Source organism: Spinacia oleracea, chromosome 2, assembly GCF_020520425.1.
Source record: "Spinacia oleracea cultivar Varoflay chromosome 2, BTI_SOV_V1, whole genome shotgun sequence".
Lineage (NCBI taxonomy): Eukaryota > Viridiplantae > Streptophyta > Magnoliopsida > Caryophyllales > Amaranthaceae > Spinacia > Spinacia oleracea.
Genome location: NC_079488.1, coordinates 96,388,348 through 96,411,321, shown reverse-complemented (window position 1 = coordinate 96,411,321; position 22,974 = coordinate 96,388,348). Strand labels below are relative to the sequence as shown.

The following is a 22,974-nucleotide window of genomic DNA, read 5'->3' as shown; positions in this document are numbered from 1 at the left end:
CCAGGAACTTGAGAATTCCAAACTAAAAGCAACAACTAATACCACAACATACACCGTAATAGGCAATACCAACATTCCCAAAACACAAAATACAACCAAACAAGGAAACATAACCATAACCGAAGAGTCTACGGAAACAAGAGGAACACTATATGTTACGGAAACTACATCAATTATAATTAGGATATAATTCCAATGCTAGAGTTAGTGTTTATGTTAGTCTAGAATTCTAGTATGTACGTTAATGTCGTTAGTTTAGTCTTGTTTTTTAAATCTTTAATGCTTATGCCTAGTTACGGAATAATACACTACAACTTTCACACATCAAATATTTATCTTGTCACGGTATCACATCCATCATAAACCACACAACTTTTTTTGTCGCTTGGGAATCATGGCAGGCATTGAGGTTGAAGACACCTCGATCCCCCCGTCTAAACGAATAGCTTTAGATTCTCCTTTTTTGTATTGTAGCTTAGGTATTGGGTTTGAACTTTCGAGTTTATTCCAAAAATTGGAAATTTCATAAGATGGATGTTCACAATGAGAAAGATCTTTAAGTGTCTTGTTATAAATCACAATGTCGTCCAAGTATACCACTATAAACTTGTCGAGGTATTCATGGAAGACTTGATTCATGAGTGTGCAAAACATGGCAAGGGCATTAGTTAGGAGGAAGGGCATGACGAGCCATTCGAATGGTCCGTACCTCGTAACACATGTTGTCTTTGGTTCGTCGCCTCGAGCGATCCGAACTTGATGGTACCCCGATCTCAAGTCTAACTTAGTAAAGTAGACTGCATCCCCCAACTAGTCGAACAAGTCAGCCACTAGCGGAATTGGATAGTGGTTTCTCACAGTCACCTTGTTCAGCGCCCTGTAATTGATGCACAAGCGGAGACTCCCGTCTAGTTTCTTCTGGAAGAGCACCATAGGGAGCCTTAGAAGGGCGGACAAATCCACCTTTCAACAAATCATCTAACTGTCTTTGCAGTTCATCAAGCTCTAGGGGTGCCATTCGATACGAACCTCGTGCAGGAGGCTTGGCTCCGGGCACTAGCTCAATATCGTGATCAATGACCCTCCTCGGTGGGAGGACTTTCGGAAGTTCCTCTGGAAGGTTATCAGCAAACTCTCTAAGTATGTCCATAAGATCCGGAGGGGTATCTCCTTGTGTTTCACCGTCTTTCATCGACAGAGTTTCAAGGAATGTAGGCTCATTCCTGTTAAGCCCTTTCTTCAACTGCATAGCTGATAGAAGAGGCCCCTTTTCTTTCTTCGTCTCTTTAACTGAGGCACATATTTTGAGAAGGCATAGTTGTTGCCCTACAACCAGTAAGGAACTCAGGTGCGGCATCGGGACGGATTTGCTGGCACGGAGGAACTCCATGCCCAACACCAGATTGAAGTCGTCCATAGGCGCCACTGTGAAATTGAGATGCCCACTCCAGTCTCCTAACTTGGTGGGAACATTCTTTGTAATGTCGTGAATGGACCTCGCTACCAAGTTGACAATTTTCATTTTTCCCCCTTCGCGCATCAACTTTAACCCGAGCCTTTTTGCTCCGCCTTCAGTAACGAAGTTGTGAGTGGCAATTGTATCTACCATAGCTCGAGTTCCCTTCTCATTCACCTGGACTTCCACAAACATCAAGTTAGTACTGTGGGGTTTCTCTCCTTGGGGTTCTTTTCCCATGGCATACATCATGTGGACGACACCTAGTTTTGAGGGTTCCTCTTCACCGCACCCCGACTCTTCTCTATCATCCTCTTGATTCGGCTCCGAAGTGGTCATGGCGGACAACTTGAACTATCAATTTCTCCCTTATGCTTGCATTCAAACCATTTGTGTGGTCCACAACACAATATGCAAGTGAGGGTTTTGTTCCACGACGAAGATCCCGAATGAGCTCCCCCTTTACTGGAAGAGGATGAACCACCGTTCTTCCGTGATTCTTCTCCCCCACTTCGATACTTGTTCCCCACACTGTTGGAACTAGCTTGGGAGCAATTCCCTGAATTCTTTGGAGTGCTCGCCGTAGAGTTGTTGTTCCCCTTCTTCTGAATGGGTGCTCTATCGGACGAGTAATCCATCAACCTTTTTGCCGCCTCAATGGCCCCTGATAATGTGTCTACTTTTGAGCGTCAGATCTCACGCTGAGCCCACTCCTTCAATCCCTTGACGAAGTTGAACAACCAATCCTTCTCGGTCATGTCCTTAATGTCGAGCATGCACGCGGAATACTCCTTCACGTACTCTCGAATGGAGCCCTTATGTTGCAAGGTTGTTAGCTTCGTCTGAGCGATGAATTCTGTGTTTTCAGGGGAAAATTGGCAATACCAACATTCCCAAAACAAAAATACAACCAAACAAGGCAACATAACCATAACCGAAGAGTCTACGGAAACAAGAGGAACACTATATGTTACGGAAACTACATCAATTATAATTAGGATATAATTCCAATGCTAGAGTTAGTGTTTATGTTAGTCTAGAATTCTAGTATGTACATTACTTTAGTTAGTTTAGTCTTGTTTTAATGCCTATTTCTAGTAGGATTAGTTCCCCATTGTGTACTATATACATTTTGACGATTACAATACACTGAGACGGAAGACTACAAGTGTACAATACAAGGAGCTATAGGTGTTAGCAGAAATTATGGTGTTTAGAAGAAAAAGAAATTGATGAAGAGTCTATTTAGCCTTCTATGTTGAATCTTTTACTCTATATACTGTATTAGAGATCTAGATAATAACAGTACTAATTAGTCCTGTTATTCCCCAAGAGCTTTCATAAAATGGTATTGGCAACACTCTAGAATTCAGGACAAACAACCAGATATCACGTACAAAGCTTAAACATAATATTTTGCTTTGTACAACAGATTCTTCATTCCAGAATGAAGTTTTCCTGTCATCTTATCATCGATTCAAGTAATATGGATGAGAAAAAAAAACACAAGGTTGGAATATATTGGCTAACATGGCAACATTATAATTATCAAGCTATGCACATCCAAACCTCAACCACACGAAATCACCTCATCATCACCATAATGACCCTAGAAACATTTAAACAGATATTCCGTACCAAATAATTTGCATCTATTTACACTAAATTTTTTATTCTGCTGAGAAGTTGTGAATCGCATTTGAAATCATGAGTGTATCCAATCATGTGCCTTACCCCCCATGCGACCACTCATATTCAGTATACTGTGTAGTAAACGTTCACTCACAAAAGATACACAAGATATCTTCATATATACTGAAAGGACTGGCCAATGTTAGATTGTTGTCAATGAAAACAATCATTTTCATACTTTCATGAAATCCTAGGTTGAAAGTGTTCAAAATGAAATCACGGACTTTGCACAGCTCATTGACTGCAGCTGTGATGTAGCAGTATCCTGGCCTTCTGTCTCTTCAAATGAAATTGGTGCCCCTGTGATCGGCTTCCTACAAATCAACAAAAGAGCAAATAATAAACAGTATCGTGAGAAATCATAGATTTGACTAGAATAAATTATAATGGCAGTCGTAATATTGAATCACAATGGAATATGAGTGTTGATTAACTTTTAGCACTGTGAGGCACCGACAGAGTGACAGATGATGAAAAATCATTGTAGAACTTCTCCAACAGCACACTTCAGTTGGTTATGGAAATTGCATAAGGAGCTATTGTTACCAAAATTAACCAAAGTGCTGCTGCAGATGTCCCAATTGCCAGACAATGCTAGCTTCGACATATTTTAAGCCTAATGAGTAGCAACATATCTGACCACATTGCAAACAAACTAAAGGTAACAGGAGAAGTCACACAGCTTACCTTTGGGGAACAACAGTCTCTTCGGATAGCGCCTTTTCAAGCCTTTCCTCAAATGGAGTAGCATGCCAACAAACCTTCTGATCCTGAAAAAGACATAAGTGTATTAGCAAAGTTTCAAATGCAGAATGAATTATAACGGCAACTTGAGAGTGAAGGTAAAAGACCTCTTTGTATTTAGTTGTTGAATTTGGAATCCCATTACCATCCCATCCCTTGGGTGATATATGGGAAGCTTCCTCTAGATCATTCCAGTGAGTAGCAACCAACCCAATAATAGGCCTATCTCCAGGTGTTCTGCCAACGTTAGGCTTTTTGTAGCTGGCATCATTCTTAGACGATGGAGGCTTCAACCATGCAGATAAACTGAAATCTCCCAGTTTCTCTTCATTGACTGAAATTTTACTTGAACCCACTGCATAAGAAGGCGTAGTGTTTCCTTGCTTTGTGTATTCTCCACCATGATCTGATGAATCTGATTCATCGAGAACAGAATTCTCTTCTCTCAACTCATCTAGCTGACAACGATTCTCTATAGGGACTGTAAAGACATACTGGGACCGTATACGACCATTCCCTTGAGTTAGACTTTTCATATTTGTGGCAAATACAGTTCCTGGTGTTTGCATGTCAGCACTTATTTTTATGGGTGTCGGATAAGGTGAAGATTTTAGCATACTTTGTGGTATTCGAGCATCTAATTTCACTGAATTTTCAGCAAGTGTTCCCACTTTTTGGACATCATCAGGTGTCTCTGGTGAAGACTCCATAGCACTATGAGAACTTTGTAAGTCAGATCTCTCTAACTTTTCAGCCAACGTTTCTGCTTGTTGAATTTCAACTGGAGTCTCTGGTGAAAATTCTAGCACACTGTGTGGTCTTTGCATATCTAAATTGTCAAAGTTTTCCACAATAGTAACCCTTTTTCGGATTTCAGCTGGAGTCTCTGGAATTGTGCCACATGCTTTAAGGAACTTGGCCTAGATTCAACAAATAGATAACAGTAAACATCTTTCAGTAACAGATAACCACCCCAAAAGAAAGACCTGACTTGACACAATGAACATAAAAGGGCATAATTGAAAGAGTGACATCTCTGGCCTAATTTGTCATCAATCATGGTTGTCAAGATTGTCTTACTGTCCTTATTACTACATAGAAATATTTCCTTTACTGAGTATATTATAGAGCTAAAGGTACTCAACCTAGTTGACTAGACTGCCAACAATTTCCAGAGCAAGTACTCGGGGGCAAAGGATCCTCAAACCAACTAACAGTTAGACAGCAACCAACTCTGCGGGAAGTAATGAAGTATAACTCATTCCATTTGGACAAAGACATAAAATTCCACTGGTTCACTCAAGCAACAAAGCTAAGCTACCTATATTGAAGCAATAAACCTAAGCTACCTATATCGAGCTTGCTAGAACCCTTCAACATTTGTCTTCTTAACCATAATTGGTGGAATGTGAGGTAAGATGCAAATTATAATGCTAACCTGGTTCACTCAAACCATTTTATTATAATATTTACACCACCGATTACAAATCGTGCTAAGAATCAATGCTCTCCACAGAGTTATGTTACTCAATCATTTCAAATCAAAAAATAAAACCAAAAGCTATTATGATCAGGAAACGACACATTCAGAATTACATTCAAAAAACTGTTAGGAAACATTCTATGATTTGACTAACTTTTGCTGTTTATCATTCTTAACTACAGTAAAGAAAAGAAAAAGACCAAACATAAAGAAAAGTTTCCTTGAATTTTGAAACTATATCTCTTTCCTACATTCACAATTCAAAGTATCCCAAATATATAGCTCCCCTTTTAGATAAAAGTCATTAGCTCCCTCTAACTGCTATGGGATAATTACATATAACACCTATTACCAGCAAAACTCTTGCTCTAACCATAATTAAAACCACAATGACAAATGCATAATGATCAAATTTGTCACCCCTCACATAGTATAAGCATTAAAAACTTACTTCCTCCACAAGCTCTTGATCGACTTCGGGTCGCCCCACCCGACGCACAAGTGCTTCATTCTCCCCATCTTTCGCAGCAACTTCTTTCCCCTCTGCACCAATTTCAGATAAACCGATTAAAATCTACAAATTTCGTTGAGAATTAAAACATACACATCAAATGAAGCCAAAAATCAATGAATAATCCACCTTCTGCTGTAAAAAGAGTTGAGAGACGAATCTTTTGTCGCCCCTCTTCTTGATCACCAACCTAATTGAAAATAAAATCAATCAAATCACAAAACTAAACCACTAAACCCTAAACCCTAAAGAACAGTATAAAAAATAAAAAATAAAAAACAATGAGTAAAAAAAATCTGAACTTATGATCCACCATTTGTTTCGAAAATAGGCGCAAATGAAAGAAGAATAAGTAGAATCTTGAATCAAAATTACAGAATCAAGAAAACTCACTCTAGAATCAGAAATCGGGGAATCCTGAGGAGCGAGTTGGGGATGATGGTGATGATGACGACGATGGTGATTGTTATTGCGAACCCGAAAGCAATCAAAGAAACAAGCCATGGCTTGAACAGATCGCAAAAGAAAGCCGAAAACGTCACAGTATGTCACTGGCATGTCATAGGATTGTGAAACTAGGATTTCTTAATTGTTATAGGTGAACTTTTGAGGGGGAGGGGGTGGGGAGAATGAGAAATGTATTGAAGAAGAAGATGATGATGATGATTGAGGTTAGGTTAAGCTTGCAATCGGGTGTTCCAGTGTTGAGGAGAGAGAAAGTAGAAGGAAAGTGTGTCTGAGAATTGTGATTTGGTGAGAGAAAGAGCCAGAAATGATGGAGCAATTAATCAAAAAATGCTGATTTTCCGTACAGACGGAGAGAGAAGCAGACGTTTCGACTTTCTGATTTTGAAATTTAAACTTTAGGAGGGAAACTCTTTCTATCACCCTTCTTTTTCTTTTTATTTTTCTTTTTTTTTAGCAAAAAAATTATATTTAAGGGGGCGTTTGGTTCACACGGGGTAAACGGAATGGAATTAAAAATTGGATAGAAGGGGAATGGGAATGAAACCCTTTGATTTAAAAAGTTGTTTGGGATGTTTTTATCCCTTAATGCCTCTCTTGCTCCCTTCGCCGCCCACCCAACCGCCTTCTCTTGCTCCCTCCGCCGCCATGCCTCCTCCTCCATCGCCCTCTCTCTACCTTTTATTTTCTCACAATTTTATGGATGAATTTGATGTTTAAATGTTCTAATTCGACTATGAAATTCTCATATCTGAAGATTCCATAGCTGAATTTGACCATTTAAAGACATGATTTGCACAAAAAAAAGGTAACTAATTCTTGTTTTTTCTTCAAATTTTTAGGGTTGGGGTGGATTTCGGGGTGGTGGTGGTGGGTATGGGGGTGGTTTCGGGTGGTGGTGGCAGGTCTGGGGATAGTTTTACTAGTTTCGGGTGGTGGGTCTGGGGGTGGTTTCGGGTGGTTTTGGGGGTGGTTTCGGGTAGTGGTGGTTGAGTATGGTGAGGTCCGTGTGGGGTGGTGCTGGTGGCTATGTGGTGGTTCAGGTGACATTTGGGTGCTATAAGGTGGTCAAGGTCAGTTGAATGGTGGTAAGCGTTTTTGAGAAGTGTTGGTGGAATGGGAATGGAAAAGTCCAGGAGGGGATGAGGAATCAGGGTAGAAGGTTTTTAGGGTAACCCAAAAATGAAATTGGGTAAAGGGAATGGTAAAACATGTAAAACAAACAATAACAAAGGGAATGATATTAGTCTATTCCCTTCCCTTTCCTGAAAACCTCCAACCAAACGCCCCCTTAGGCTTTATTGCAAATCAAGTTCCTTAGAACACTTTGAAAAAAATCCATATAAATTAATGTAGAATTACCCTTCATATCTCATCTTGTAACAAGACGAGCTATTGTATTCCCCGTCCCATTTATATGTTAAAATATAAAATTCATTAAAAAAAACCTCGACATTTTGCCTATATCGTCATATATCAAGTAAATTGGAGACGAACCAAAGATAAAATTGTCTATCGCCGTTAGTACATTAATTGCATTCCCTTTCTAGCCAAATGTTATTGAATCCCAGCCGACGAGCCACATGTAGTTCATATTGTACAACTGTTGCTTCAGCCACACCCACATCTAAATCTACCTCCACACGTTTGAAAGCAGCCACCAGAATCTTGACTCCTACATCGCGGAACATAACACTCAATCCCTCGTATGAACCGTCAAGAATGTGTGCATCGACATTGACTTTAATTAGACCAATGGCCAATGGGAGGAGGAAACAACCTTGCTGTAGAAATTTGGTTTGTTGTCATTTGTTGTCATTAACAGGTGCTTCGAGTTTGACGATGCAAAACAAATTGTTGGGATGGAGCTTCCGCATAATCATGCTAAGGATTACCTTTACTGGAAGTACCATAAGGGAGGTAAATTTACGGTTAAAACGGCATATGCGATGATTCTTGGGGAAGATTCGAATGCCCTTAATGAGGTTGAAGTTAAAGGTTTCTTCTCGTTGTTATGGTCTCTTCGGGTGGCCCCGAAATGGAAGCTTTTCCTTTGGAAAATTCTCAGGAATGGCCTTGCGACAAAGTGTAATCTTAATCATAGGGGATTAAACATCCCCTCTATTTGTGACTTATGCTTAAACGGGGAAGAAGACTTTCAACACTTATTTCGCTTTTGTGAAATAGCTAAAGGAACTTGGAGGAGTGGGACCTTAGGGATCCACTCAGAATTGCGCGGCGACATTCCATTTGCGGAATGGATGCTCTCTTATATCCGGCTTTTTCAACGCCAGGATGGACACTCGAGTATTAGGACTATATACTTTATCACCACCCTTTGGAGCTTATGGGTGGCCAGGAATAACAAAGTCTTTAGAGATGTGAATGTGGATCTTTCAATGGTAATGGCGCTAATCACTAAAGGTTTGGAGCAACATGATATCACTATTGGTAATAGCTCCGGAGCTCTTAGGTATTTGCATCCACCGGAACAACATCTCTTCCCCCCGGGGTTTTTCAGAGTAATCATGTCGGATAATGGGGGGACTGTCACGCCTATAACCCTTCTGGTTGATGGTGCTTGGAATAAAGCGTCAAAAATATCGGGTATGGCATGGGTTCTTGACAATCACGGGTCGAATGCGGGTTCTCCTCACGGTGGGGCCACCTTCGGCTATGCGGAATCTGCAATTCAAGCTGAAGCTCGGGCTTGCCTCGCAGGAATTACATGGGCTATTCGTTGCGGAATTAAGTATATGTTAATTTTGACCGATTCGTATTGTCTGGTGGCAATGCTTCGGGGAGGTGGGTGTGTTGATCTGCAGGTTAAGTGGACATTGGCGGAGATAGCGGCACGGGCTAGGGAGTTGGATTATTGCTCCGTCAACAAGGTTGACAGGGAAAGGATTCATCAGGCTCACGTCCTTGCCACAGGAACAGCGCGATCCCTTATTAGCTTTTCTAATAACGTTTTTTTTTTTTTTTCTCTAAGCTGCTGTCAAAAAAAAAAAAAAATACTATAGCTTCGTATCAAATTGTCCAGTAGGGGTTGCGTCAATAATCTCAAAGAAGTTGTTGTCATCCCACATCTCTCTTGCCGTCACGCATTTAAACAAAACATGACGCCACAACAACATAGCCCGTGTGCTAATTAACCTATAAAAAACGAATTAATAATAATAATAATATATTAACTAGAATTTAGTCCGTGCGATGCACGGTTTCTATTAAATTGTTACGTTAAAACAAAACACCTATATATATCAACTGCTATATTTTACATATTAGATTAAATTGATTTTTTATTTTGGATTGAATTTCATTTTAGATTTATTTTTTAATTATTATAGTGTTTGATTTTGGATGAAATTGTATATAAGAAATATTAAAAATTATTTAATAAAAATATTTACGTGGCACCTAATTATTTATCTACGTGGCATTCGACTTTTTTATTCAAAAATAATTTTGAAGTCTTATTTTTCATTGGCTGAAACCATTAGATTTCCTACGTGGCTCTCTAATATTGGATTAATGTTTGATTTTTGTTTGAATTTTATTTTAGATTAATATTTGATTTTGGATGAATTTTATATTAGATTTATTTTTTAATTATTAGAACGTTTGATTTTGGATGGAATTGTATATATTAATAATTAATTAATTAATTTAAATATCTACGTGGAACCTAATTAATTATCTACGTGGCACTCGATTTTTTTAATTCAAAAATAAAATTAAAAACTTATTTTTTATTGGCCGAAACCATTAGTAATCCTAGGTGGCGCTCTAATAGTTCAGCAAATATGCCTCATTTATATGTGTATTAATTAATTTAAATATCTACGTGGCACCTAATTAATTATCTAAGTGGCACTCGATTTTTTTAATTTAAAAATAAATTAAAAATCTTATTTTTTATTGGCCGAAACCATTAGTAATCCTAGGTGGCGCTCTAATAGTTCAGCAAATATGCCTCCTTTATATATGTATATTAGATTAATTGATTAGCATTAGCATTAGCACACAATTCATGCCATCAAAACCTACACAAAAATAATATTAGTAATAATCAAAATACGTACTTTTGTACATATATCATCAACACACATGTTAAATGACTTCAAGTATAATAATACAAATTAAATGAACAAAATAACAAAATGAAATGACTAAATTAATTTGTTTAGGTTTCTTAGAATTTTTCCCGAGTTTGTTTGGGGTCTTAGCTAAGGAAATACGAGCCTTAATTTGTAGTGCACACTCACATTAGGGAGGAATTGTGATTGATTTGATGAATGATGATTATCGGAACTTTTATTGATGTAAATGTATGAAAGTGAAAATAAGTATTGAGAGAGAAAACGGTAAGTTTTATGCCAACTATGAAAGATAAAATTGTCGTGTCGATTTAGATTAAATGCATTGTATTAATAGGGAAAACAATAGAATTAGGGTTGAATTGTGACCCGCCATCAAGGCATGAGGGCTACAAGGACCATACGCAGTGCGCAAGGGCCTGGTGGTCCGCGCATGGTTCATGCGTGCTGAACATGCGCATGAAAATATTACAGAATCTACAGATGCGGTGGATTGATCAGGTCATTTTTTGCACCTGGTCTCATTTTTGGGATTACGATAGGTTGTTGGAAAGTTATATATGGATTTTATATTTCTAACCCAATTGAAATCATTGGATTATTATTTGTAGAACTCAAGATATGACCCAAATATCGAAGCATGTACGATATTAGAAAATGATTTGGTTTTAGAAAATTACTCATAACTCTCTTATTACAAGTCCGAATTGAGCTTATGATATATGAATGAAAATCTAATTTTAAGGGCTATCCAACCATGGAAGATCATTGACTAACCAAGAGCATATGGATGTAACATACTCAAATTAGTTATATCGAGATTATTTGTACCTTGACCGAGGCAACGTTATGGCTTAGTAGTTGGACTAGGCCCAAATGACACGTATATAAACAATACATTAAAAAGGGTATAAAAAATATTTGCGGGAATATTTTGCACTGGGAGGTAACACGTATCTCTTAGTGTCTGTTTTAGTATAATGTAATATATAAGGTGAAAGGTTGAATGAATTTTGTAAAATCCTGTAAAGATTGGATTACTAGATGTACAGAGTAATTTTTCGTGATTATTATCCAAAGTAACGGTATTAATAGGTTTCAAGTTTGCAACATCACTACATTAAAAGTATTGTAGAAACAAAACACGTTATAATAGGTTTCATACTTCTTTTAGTTTTTTCGGATTAGGTAGAAAAAGGTAATATAGACTTACAATTTAAGTTACGTTTTGTTTGGATTAATGAAAAGTCGGGTTGTCACTAGGCCGGGTTAAATCAGATAACGAGTTTTCATAGTTCGGGCCAATAACAGGTTGCGTGGGGTTTTAATCGGTTTCGGGTAGGCATCAGGTCAGTTGTCAAATGGGGTCCAGAACAATGTCGGGTTGGGCCAGTTCGCTTATCGGCCATCTTTGTGCCGGGCTTCGGTTTCAGGTTATACAATATCAGGTCAAAATCAGTTATCGATTTTTTGGGATCGGATATGGTCGGGTACGTTACGGGTTTCCTGTTTTAACAACATTTCAGTTTTGATCTATTACGGATACAATCGGTTCATGTCGGATTATCGGGTCAAGTCGATTTTTTCATAATTCTAGACTAAAGACACAGGGAGTAGTACCCTGTACCCGTCCCATAATATAGTGTATATTTTCCATTTTGGGTGTTCCAAAATGATATGTTTACTTTGACAATCAATTGATTTTTCCCCAAACAACTTAAACATCTCAATTGTTTTATTTTACCTACAAAATGTAGGTGCATAATTAATATTTGTACCATGAAAAATAGTGTGTTGATTTTTTTATTCTCTCTCCTTCGTACAGTTTATTGTACTTTGTCTTTTTTTTAATGTAATTTTTAAATAAATTGTGTGTTTTTTTTATTTTTTATTAAAGAAATTGTGTACTTTTCTAACAAGTATAACAATATTAATTAATTATGTTACTACGTATTTTTTAAATTATTTAATTCCCGTAAATATGTGAAACACGGAAGGTAGCATGTGAATCCATCCCCAAATGGCAAAAACAAAAGTTAACCATCTCATCTCTGATCTCTCCTTAACACTACGGTCTACATTGGACGTTGACGTTGAAGTGTTGAATGTTGAAGCCCAAGTGTCAAACTCAATTTTCCTCTTCAGCGATCGTTCTTCCACCTCATAAACACTTCTATGATCTATCATATCTTACCACAAAACAATCCTACAAATGTTACCATTTCTATTTTTTTTAAAAAAATAATAATTACGTCAACAATTTTGATTCTATAAAGTCGCACTCCCTCCAATTTCACAATTTCTGTGTGCTCTTCCATTCTTCACCACCACCACCACCACCACCCATTTTCAACCCACCATTTCCTCTCTCCACCGCCACTACCACCGCAACCTCTACTTCTTCATTTCTTCAAATCCACCCCACTTTCTCTCTCCTACATGGGTACTCATTCCGAAACTCAGTCCATGACTTCCGAGTTCAAGTTGGTGGGACACTCTAACTTTGTTCGAGTTAACCCCATGTCCGACCGATTCTCCGTCAACCGATTCCATCACGTTGAATTCTGGTGCGGCGATGCCACCAATGTCAGCCGTCGCTTCTCCTGGGGTCTCGGAATGCCCACCGTCGCTAAATCCGACCTTTCCACCGGAAACTCCGTCCACGCTTCTTACCTTCTCCGGTCCGGCGACCTCTGCTTTCTCTTCACCTCCCCTTACTCACCTTCTCTTTCATCACCTACTTCTGCTGCCATCCCCACCTTCGATTTCTCTCTCTTCACCTCCTTCCTCACTTCTCACGGCATCGGTGTCCGCGCCATCGCCGTTGAAGTCGAAGACGCCGACGCCGCCTTTCAAATTAGCGTTTCCAACGGCGCAATACCCTCTTCTGCTCCGATTCGCCTTGGAAACGGTGTCGTATTATCGGAAGTTTGCCTTTACGGCGACGTGGTACTCCGCTATATCAGTTACGGAAGTGAGAAGAGGAATTCCGACGTTACAAAAGCTCCTAGTGAGTGGTTTCTCCCGGGTTTCGAGAAAATTCCGGAGGAATCGTCTTTTCAAGGTCTTGATTTCGGACTCCGAAGGCTAGACCATGCGGTGGGGAATGTCCCTGACCTAGTGAAAGCAATTGAGTATGTAAAAAAGTTCACCGGGTTTCACGAGTTCGCCGAGTTCACGGCCGATGATGTAGGGACGAGTGAGAGCGGGCTGAATTCGGCGGTGCTGGCGAACAATGAGGAGACGGTGTTGATACCGATGAATGAGCCGGTGTATGGGACGAAAAGAAAGAGTCAAATTCAAACATATTTGGAGCATAATGAGGGAGCTGGGGTACAGCATTTGGCATTGATGAGTGAGGATATATTTTGGACTCTAAGGGAGATGAGGAAGCGAAGTGGCTTAGGGGGGTTCGAGTTTATGCCATCTCCACCACCGACGTATTACAGGAATATGAGGAATCGAGTTGGGGATGTGTTGAATGAAGATCAGATGAAGGAGTGTGAAGAGTTGGGGATTTTGGTGGATAAAGATGATCAGGGTACTCTGCTTCAGATCTTCACTAAGCATATTGGGGACAGGTACTATTTCTATTCACTTCATTTCTTTGCTTCTCAGTTGCTTTTGATTATTGCTTGATCATATGTTGTTGCTTCACTTATGATACTAATACTATTGTTAACTATGATTACCAAACATTGATTAGTGATTCACAAAGATGTTTATTGAGTGTTAGGTGGCTAAAACTCTAGTATTAATGAGTACTACTTGGTGTTGATTTTGCAAGTTGTTTGAGAAGTGTTTCAAGATGTTGCTCGTGAGTGGGAACTTAAAAAAGTTGGTCTTTACTGTGTTTGTTCCAAACTTGCACTTTCTTTCACTTTGCTGACCACTAACTTGGCCTACGTTTCCAGTGGATATTTGACTTGAAATGCTAATATAATGACTTGAGATGCTCAAATCGCATAGTTAGGCCATATTAAGTCATATTTCTACCAGAAAAACATGGGCAGAATAAGATATGCAGTCTTCTTTGGTTATATTGAGTATGAGAGTGCCCTGTGAGGCTAAGGCGGGAGGATTGGTTAATGTTGTCTAATTTGTTGCTTTTAAGTTTTAAGATTTCTCTATCAATATAAAGCTTGTTACTTGGATTCCATGATAGAAAGTTTAGAGGGGACATAATATCATGTGTTGTATAGGTGAAAAACAGTTCCAATTCATTTGTGCAGTTTGGGACTTTGTCTTAAATTTTGGATATAATAAGACTTATAAGAGAGCGACTGGAGTTGTTAGTTACTCCGCATAATACAGGCCTCACTGAAACAGAGGAATCAAATGCTGATTGAGCACCAACATGAAGATGAAGGACATTATTGTAGCCCCTTGTTCAGTGTTCAGTCCATAACAAACAGCTGCACTAGATCTTTACTCTTCATATTGATCCTGTTCTCTCTCTCTCCATTGCCTGTCTCAGTTACAGTTTCTTGTCCTACTTCTTCTGAACTTGTCCTGTCTTCCTTTGGAATTTCTTCTTCCCTGTGTCCTTATTAATGGCAGATACTGCTATAGCTTGTCCCCGGAAGGCCTAATAAACACCCCTTTGGGATTTCATTTTCATAAAATCTTACTATCATCCAAATATGACTTTGTTAAGAAGTAGTACATGTAGTATTTGGCATTATTTCCAAGCCAGTGGGTCTTTATGAAGGGTGTTGGACTGATTAGTAGTCCAAACCCTTACCTTTTAAGATGGGAGATAGAACCTTATTGCGCTCTTGCTTTAGGAAAAGCATCCCTGATTTTCTGTACTGTAAACCTCGTAAAGTAAGTTGGCTGATGCCTGATATATGCTCTAGTAGATTGTTTTGCAGGATCTTTGGTGTGAATTTTTGCATAGATTCATAGCAGCACCTGTTATTCTACATGAATGCCTGCGTGTAACTGTTTTGGGGAAGTTGAAATGTTTCTTGTTTTTCATGACAAGATTGACATTATGGTTTGGAATTTTAATGAATTACTCCCTTTGTCCCAGTTGTCAGTTAACATTGCTTTTAGGGTATCGGAGATCAGGGAGTTTTGGTTCCCAACCTTTGAGAAAAAGGAGCAAGGGAAAACTTACCTAAATAGAATGTTAACTTAGAACCAGGGCACCCTTTTTAGGAAATTTTAAGTTACAGAATATTAACCGGAGTGAGGATAGTTTTAGGACTAAATCAAAATTGCTCTTAATACCTCTTCGCTTCCTTTCCATGAAGTAGAAGATAGTCGTCCCGTTGTCGCTTTTGGGTCAATTGAAAACAACCTCTCTGCAATTGTAGAGGTAAGGTTGCGCACGTCCAACCCCCCCCCCCTTACCCCGCTTCTTGCGGGAGCCTCTTTGAGGCAATGGGTAATGATAATGATAATGATGAGGATAGTTTTAGGACACGAGTTCAGGTTGCCTAAAGGCTGAATCGCCAACTTTTAGCCTATTGTAGTGGCTATCACAATAAGATATGTTCCTGAGGACAATAAATAAATGGCTAGATGTAGTTAGCTTTTACCCTGTAAGCAAGGCTGTGCTTCTTAAACTTGTGATTATCTGCAAGTAAATCCGTAAATGCGTTAAGTTTGAGCCTGTGTTAATGTGATCAGGCCAACAATGTTCATTGAGATCATCCAAAGAATCGGTTGCATGACGAGAAACGAAGAAGGCAAGTTGTACCAAAAGGGAGGCTGTGGAGGATTTGGAAAGGGAAACTTTTCAGAGCTTTTCAAATCAATTGAGGAGTATGAGAAGACACTTGAACGGAAACCTGCTGCATGAGTTACATACAATGTTGTTACCACTCAGACATGAATGGTAAAATGAAAAAATACTTGTAACTTTCTACGTATCATCCGAGTGTATAATTATACAAAACGTATGATGCACGGTGTATAGTGATCCATTATTATCATTAGTATAATACTTGGTATGTTAATCATTATCATGTATATGATGTAAAAGTTGGCAACTGTAAAGTCATTAATTTGATGCTTACACAAACGAGAACTTGACCAGTATTACGAAGAAGGTGCAAATGAAGAATGGAGTTACCTACAATATTGATTCTTGTACAACTGCCTTTCACTTTCACAGCTTGTTAGTTAGTGAAGCTATGTGTTTCCGGTGTTCTCTTATGTAATTAATTTTACAAGATGAGAGGATTCAAATTGTTTTGCAAGTTTACTCTTTTTTTTATACTTTCAGAGAACTGCTTTTATGCAAAATGTCCCAAAACGTATCCAAAATGTCCACAAAATTTTCGTTGACCATACTCAGTTTTTGGATACGTATCGAGGACGTATCTTTGCCGTACCTGTACTGTCCCTGTCCCCACGAATTACCCGGTACTGGTTATTCATCTTCCAGAAGAATATATGTGCTTCATAATAGAACATACTAGGTCAGGTCCCGTGCAACGCACGGTTATTACTAAAATATTTTACTATTTCAATAGTATCTAAATAAAAGATTTGTGATATTAGGAAAACGTGAAATTAAAGTAAAAGAATATATGCAAAAGTATGAATTCATAGTGTATAAAATAAATATCCAAATAAGCTAAATATGCATATTAGTACAATACGGAGTACAAAGTTAAGGATTATATTGTTGTATACTTACCACTTATTATTATTTTAATTAACATCTGTACTCACCGTGTATTATTATTAGACTAACATTAGAAATCAATTCTTCAATATTGTATAAATTAATTAAAAAGTTATAACAATACATAAATAAAATCAAATTGTAAAGGAGAAAATAATATTAATTCATCTTTCCTCCAATAATATATCATGTACTACGTAGTCATATTTATGGTTGTGAGAAATAATTTCCCTGACTTTCATTGATTGTGTATTGTCACTTTGTCAGTATATATATACAAACTATTTGTTGTACAATAGAGTGATATGAGGCTATTAATTAGGAATCTAATTAATACACAATATTTACAAAATAACTGCATATTCTATCAATGGTAATTCAATTATATTTTTATTTCATTTTTTATCTTAGTTTCCTAAAAAAATGCAAAGTAAAATCTTTTAATTTTTTTTAAAAAGTATATATTTTGGCGGGAAAAAATCGCACCAGGAAATGACACGTGTCATTCCTGGTGTCTATTATAGTATATAGTAATAGATTCTATTTGTCCAGGTTATAACCGATTTGTCCTGTGTCTTAGAATACTTCTGAATCCGCTTCAGCAACGCAACCGCATCCTTATCCAGCTCCCCCAAAGAAGAGAAAGAGAACGGAAGAAAGCCATAACCAATGGCCCTGCAACGTGCTTCGTACTTGACCCGCTTTCGAACAGCCGCATCTGTCACAACCCGGCCTGGAGCAAAGCAAGACAACCCACGTTGTGTCAAAGGAGATGATCCCGTCAAGTCAACACACACATCACAGCCCCGATCCCAAGAGTAGAGCAACACGTCTGCTGGTCGGAGTGCCCCATCGTTCCCTCCAGATAGACCAACATTATTATTATTATTATTATTATTATTATTATTATTATTATTATTATTATTATTATAATAAATCAAATGCTAACAAAGTCAAATATTTTACAAATAATTAGTGGGAAGCCGAGATACAATCTGGGCCCCCACTCCCCTGTCTATAGCAAAGCCTATCCTGGTGAAAATATGAGCAGCAGCACGAGCCCCAATCTCCTGTGTCCTAGAAAACTTCTGAATCCGCTTCAGCAACGCTACAACATCCTTATCCAGCTCCCCCAAAGGAGAGAAAGAGAACGGAAGAAAGCCATAACCAATGGCCCTGCAACGTGCTTTGTACTTGACCCGCTTCCGAATAGCCGCATCAGCCACAACCCGGCCCGGGACAAGTCCAGCCAACCCAGACTGTGTCAAAGGGGATGATCCCGTCAAGTCCACACACACATTACAGCTCCGATCCCAAGAGTAGAGCAACACGTCTGCTGGTCGGAGAGCCCCCTCGTTCCCTCCAGATAGACCAATATCAACCTCTTTCCGCGCCGAAATCCCAGAGCGATAACAAACATCAACAAGGGTCCCGTACCACATTATGCCGATGTTTAATACCCACGATGCCAGCACATGACACCGCATGATCACCAAAGAAGTCTCCCGCAAAGACCCTGGAACAAGCAGAACATGGCCCCGTAACAGAGAATAAAGGAACCCCCAACCGGTCACACAACACACATCGGTAAGCCTTAGCATTCATCGTCTGTCCCAAACCTGATATGGGGACCGCATGAAACCAAGCAGAGGTGTGATCTCCCTGCTGAGATTTCCACAACGCCAACTGTCGAGAAGATAAGAGAAGGTGGATTCCGCAGATGCAGTAACCTTTGTGAAGTATATATCTGTCAGTTTCTTCATGAGTTTAGGGGCATCGACCTCACTAGGGTTACTCAGGATGTCATACTCCACCGTCCTACTAAATAGACTCAACGCATCCTCAAATACACGACCAGGACCAACAATACCAGCATGCCGTAGAAGCTTTGTCTGCCAACCCGAAGACTGCAAACGAGAAGCAAGAAAAGCATAATGACGAACATCACCTGCGGAATAAACACCAAGTCCGCCAAAGGAAAAAGGTAAGGTGGCAAGACGCCACTGCCAATCGCCAAAGCCAATCCCCGAAGCAGTAACAATACGCTCCAAGGAAGAACGAAGAGCCTCATCGAAAGAGCGCTGAGCCGCCTCAAAGATACCAGGAGGACAAGTACGCAAAGCAAAGTAGAGCTTAGAAACTCCAGTATATGCCCTAAGTAACAACAACTCACACTGAGGATCATCAAGCTGAGCAACCTTATCCATAAGCCCAATGGTTTTGGTTACCCTCTGCATCACAAGCTCACCACTAAAAACTGCGTCGGAACTAGCGGGACCCCCAAGAAACTTAACACCATGCAAAGGACGAGCAATGTCAATGGGAAAGACCCCCACAAGCCTGCTACGAGGGTCCTCTGTAGGCCAGAAAACCTCAGTCTTCTCCACGTTAAGATGTAATCCGAGACAAGGCCCTTCCTCCATAATCAATTGTAGAACCTTCCCAACCACCAAGGTGTCAGCAGTAATAGTGCCGTCATCCAAATACCATGCCTGAAGACATAAATCAAAAGCATCTCTGATTTTACAAATCAGGGGTTGTAAAACCAAAGCAAAAAGCAAAGGACCAAGGGGATCACCCTGCTGCACACCCTGAGACGACCATAAGGTATGCTCCCCACAATACAATCTGGCTGGAGTAGAGTAGCAGAAATCAACCCAACGCGAAATGCCCGGACAACGAAGACGAACTTCACGTAAAAGGATAGGGTTGTTGTGCAGAAGGAGGTGCCTTTGGGTTTTTTTTTTTCTTTTATTATTATTATTTTATTATAATTATAAAGAAGCGATTACACAAAGTTGGATGGGAGCCTAGCTACTAATTGGGCTCCAACACCCTTATTCAAAGCAAAACACAAACGATGAAAAAGAAAAGAACGAATATTAGCAGCAGCCGTGTTACTCTGAGCAACCCGTGAGACCCTAGCCATGAACTCGAGGGCATCACACCCTAGTTATCCAAAGGTGGAGAAGGCAAAAGCGATAAAACCATACCCGTTGTCTATGCACTTCGCTTCATACTTCTTCTTCTTCCTGGCAACAACATTAGCGACAGCAACCCCAGGAGCAAAAGCATCAACTCCTGGCCCGGTGAATGGAGAGATACCTGTGACATCTAAGCATACATTTTTCCCTTTGTCCCAAGAGTAGACAAGAAGGTCTGCAGGACGGAGATCTCTCCCTTCCTCAGACAGAAATCCCAAAGGCACCTCCTTCTGCACAACAACCCCAGCCTGCGAACATATATCCCCTAACACATCTCGAACCAAGTTATTGCGGAATTTCAGGCCAACATCATTACCACAATACACTGCGTGATCCCCAGAACGATCTATGACTTTCGAAGAGCAGCAAGGGCAAGTAAAGTCAGGAGGGAACTGTAACACCCCGACCTCTAAATCACTTATTAAACATACTTAGCAGCGGAATTAACCTAATTCGGTCGGGACATTACCTGCCGTAACTCCCTTTTGGGAATTACAAGGCAACTATCATTCATAAGCTATTAAACTCCAAAATTAACATAATAATCCTTTTTAATTCCTTAATCAAAGTACATAACTTAATCCAGAGTCATACTTAAACTTGTTACAACTTAACATTTACTTAGGTGAACTTTGCTATAGTGAAATCCTCGCCACTACTCGTTTCCGTGGTCCCCAGCAGTACCTAAAACAGAAAACAAAACGGTGAGCCGAAGACTCAGTAACGAATTACCCTAGCATCGTAACATCATTTCAATTCATTTTATTCAATAAACAGGGAGGATAGAATATAGTAAAACATTTAATAAATCATCATTTCAAAAGCATCATTTGGAACATCATTTCAGGAACATTATTTCAGGAACATTATTTCACTAATCTTTTTCCTTTTAACAGTATTATTCTGGTCGTTAGGACTTTACAGGAAACATGGTAGGACGTCTCCTACGAACAGGGGAAGCCAGTGCTTCATAACAGGGGGAGCCAGTGCTCCATAACAGGGGAAGCCAGTGCTTCTTATCAGGGGGAACCTTGGTTCCATTTCAGGGGAAGCCAGTGCTTCTTATCAGGGGGAACCTTGGTTCCATATCAGGGGAAGCTAGTGCTTCTTATCAGGGGGAGTCTGGGCTCCATATCAGGGGAACTTGACCAGTTCTTGCACTTTTCTTTATCATGTTTACATTTCTTTTAATGGGACATTAATCAGGAAAATCTCATTCATTCAGGGTGGTTCAATAAAACCATTTAATCTCGTTATTTCATAAAATCATTACTTTCAGGAATAATAAGTCATTAAATCAATACTTTGCATAAAGCTGCATTATCGTAAATCAATTCAATCAAAACATACTTGTAATCCCGCAAATCATAAAACATCATTATAAAACATCAATCATTCATAACATCATTCGTACATAAATACATTTTGAAGGGATTGCGGGTACTAGCAATAATCGTTACCTCAATTCCACGATTTGCTAAGCTTTGCCCTTGGTTCGTTCTTTCTGAGCTCCGAGTCTGAATTCTTTCAAAATATTAAATTGTTGAATTAGTATTAAAACGGTAACTACTTTAAAATCAATATTTTATAAATAATAAATTTATAAATAGTGAATTTGGAAATAATGAATTTAATAAAAATATAATTTTTATAAAATTATTGATAATATTATTAAACGAAATTTCAATTATATATATATATATATATATATATATATATATATATATATATATATATATATATATATATATATATATATATATATATATATATATATATATATATATATAAATTGATGGAATATTATTTAATCACCTAAATTAACGAAATATTATTTAAATCAAATTTTCAGCTAAAATATAAATCTTAAATTATCATTTAAATTTAGATGATTAAAATAAATAACAATTGATTTTCATGAAATATTAACATGAGTGTTTAAATAAAGGAATAGGGCTTACTTTAGGATATTGGGCCAAACAAATACTTTAGGATATTGGGCTAAACAAGGGTTCAAGAAATTAAAAGCAGTAAAACCAAATGGGGTTTTTGGTTTCCTAGGAATCTCGAACAAGAAACAGAGGAGGGCTGGGACGCGAAGCAGGGGAGACACGAAGGGAAAAGGAGAGGAGGAAGGAACGGCGGCTGGGCGGCGGTTTTCTATCGAAGGAACGCCGGCGAGGCTGGGTAAGGCAGAAGAGACACGCCTGGAGGGGCGGTGCTGGCAGCGTGGCCGCGGAAGAAGAAAGACAGGGGAGAGAAGGAGAAAGCCAGGGGAGGTTGTGCGTGGCGGCGAATGGAGTGGGTGGTGGCGTTGGGTGGTTTGGGCGGTCGTGGCGGTGTTGTGAGGTTAGGGAGGTGTTGGTTGGTCGCGGTGGTGGTGGTTTCCGGCGAGGCAGACAGTGGTGGTGAGTGATTTTAATTTGGAAATTGAAATTGAAATTGAAGTTGAAATTGAAATTGAAATTGATATCTGAGTTGTGTTTCTTTTGGGCTGATTGAGCAGCTATTTATAGTTGTTATGGGGCTCCATGGATGCAACAACTCAGCTTGATACCATTGACAAGTGGAAGAGATTGAATGAAAGAAATTGATGATTAAGATGAGCTATTCTAGTTCTAGATTTCCACATATTCAAGTAGGTTTGATGAGTAAGGCTTGAGTTGTATTGGGGTGATGACAAGTAGAAAGTGGAGTTTTGACTCCCATGGAAATGGCGTGAGGAAGAAGGAGAAGAAAACTGACTTTTGTGTTGAAAAGGCACTTTTAGTAATTTTGGAAAATTTCAGAATTTAATTACTAAAATAATAATTTTGACTAAATTAATTTCCGAAAGTATTTATAAAGTGCAAGTAATTGAATTTAGTTTCCTAATAAGTCGTTAACGAAAACGTTATTT

The 22,974-nt window shown here is 39.0% G+C and overlaps 2 protein-coding genes across 2 annotated transcripts; one reads left to right on the top strand and one right to left on the bottom strand.

The window, feature by feature from the left end:
* Nucleotides 1-2,947: 2,947 nt before the first annotated feature.
* LOC110803803 (protein JASON) lies at nucleotides 2,948-6,732 on the bottom strand. Its single transcript, XM_022009330.2, has 6 exons — nucleotides 6,280-6,732; nucleotides 6,016-6,076; nucleotides 5,827-5,918; nucleotides 4,000-4,812; nucleotides 3,836-3,918; nucleotides 2,948-3,462 (listed from the first exon to the last, which is right to left on the bottom strand). Exons 1-6 carry the CDS (start codon nucleotides 6,442-6,444, stop codon nucleotides 3,354-3,356), a joined length of 1,323 nt encoding a protein of 440 aa, XP_021865022.1. The 5' UTR covers nucleotides 6,445-6,732; the 3' UTR covers nucleotides 2,948-3,353.
* A 5,865-nt stretch (nucleotides 6,733-12,597) lies between these two features.
* LOC110803794 (4-hydroxyphenylpyruvate dioxygenase) lies at nucleotides 12,598-16,539 on the top strand. Its single transcript, XM_022009319.2, has 2 exons — nucleotides 12,598-14,032; nucleotides 16,089-16,539. Exons 1-2 carry the CDS (start codon nucleotides 12,891-12,893, stop codon nucleotides 16,258-16,260), a joined length of 1,314 nt encoding a protein of 437 aa, XP_021865011.2. The 5' UTR covers nucleotides 12,598-12,890; the 3' UTR covers nucleotides 16,261-16,539.
* Nucleotides 16,540-22,974: the final 6,435 nt, after the last annotated feature.

Coding starts and splice junctions, on each gene's coding strand:
- LOC110803794 (XM_022009319.2), top strand. CDS start 12,891: ATGGGTACTCATTCCGAAACTCAGTCCATGACTTCCGAGTTCAAGTTG. Junction 14,033..16,088: donor ACTAAGCATATTGGGGACAG/GTACTATTTCTA, acceptor TAATGTGATCAG/GCCAACAATGTTCATTGAGA.
- LOC110803803 (XM_022009330.2), bottom strand. CDS start 6,444: ATGCCAGTGACATACTGTGACGTTTTCGGCTTTCTTTTGCGATCTGTT. Junction 4,813..5,826: donor ATCAAGAGCTTGTGGAGGAA/GTAAGTTTTTAA, acceptor TGTTGAATCTAG/GCCAAGTTCCTTAAAGCATG. Junction 3,919..3,999: donor CAACAACTAAATACAAAGAG/GTCTTTTACCTT, acceptor TGTCTTTTTCAG/GATCAGAAGGTTTGTTGGCA.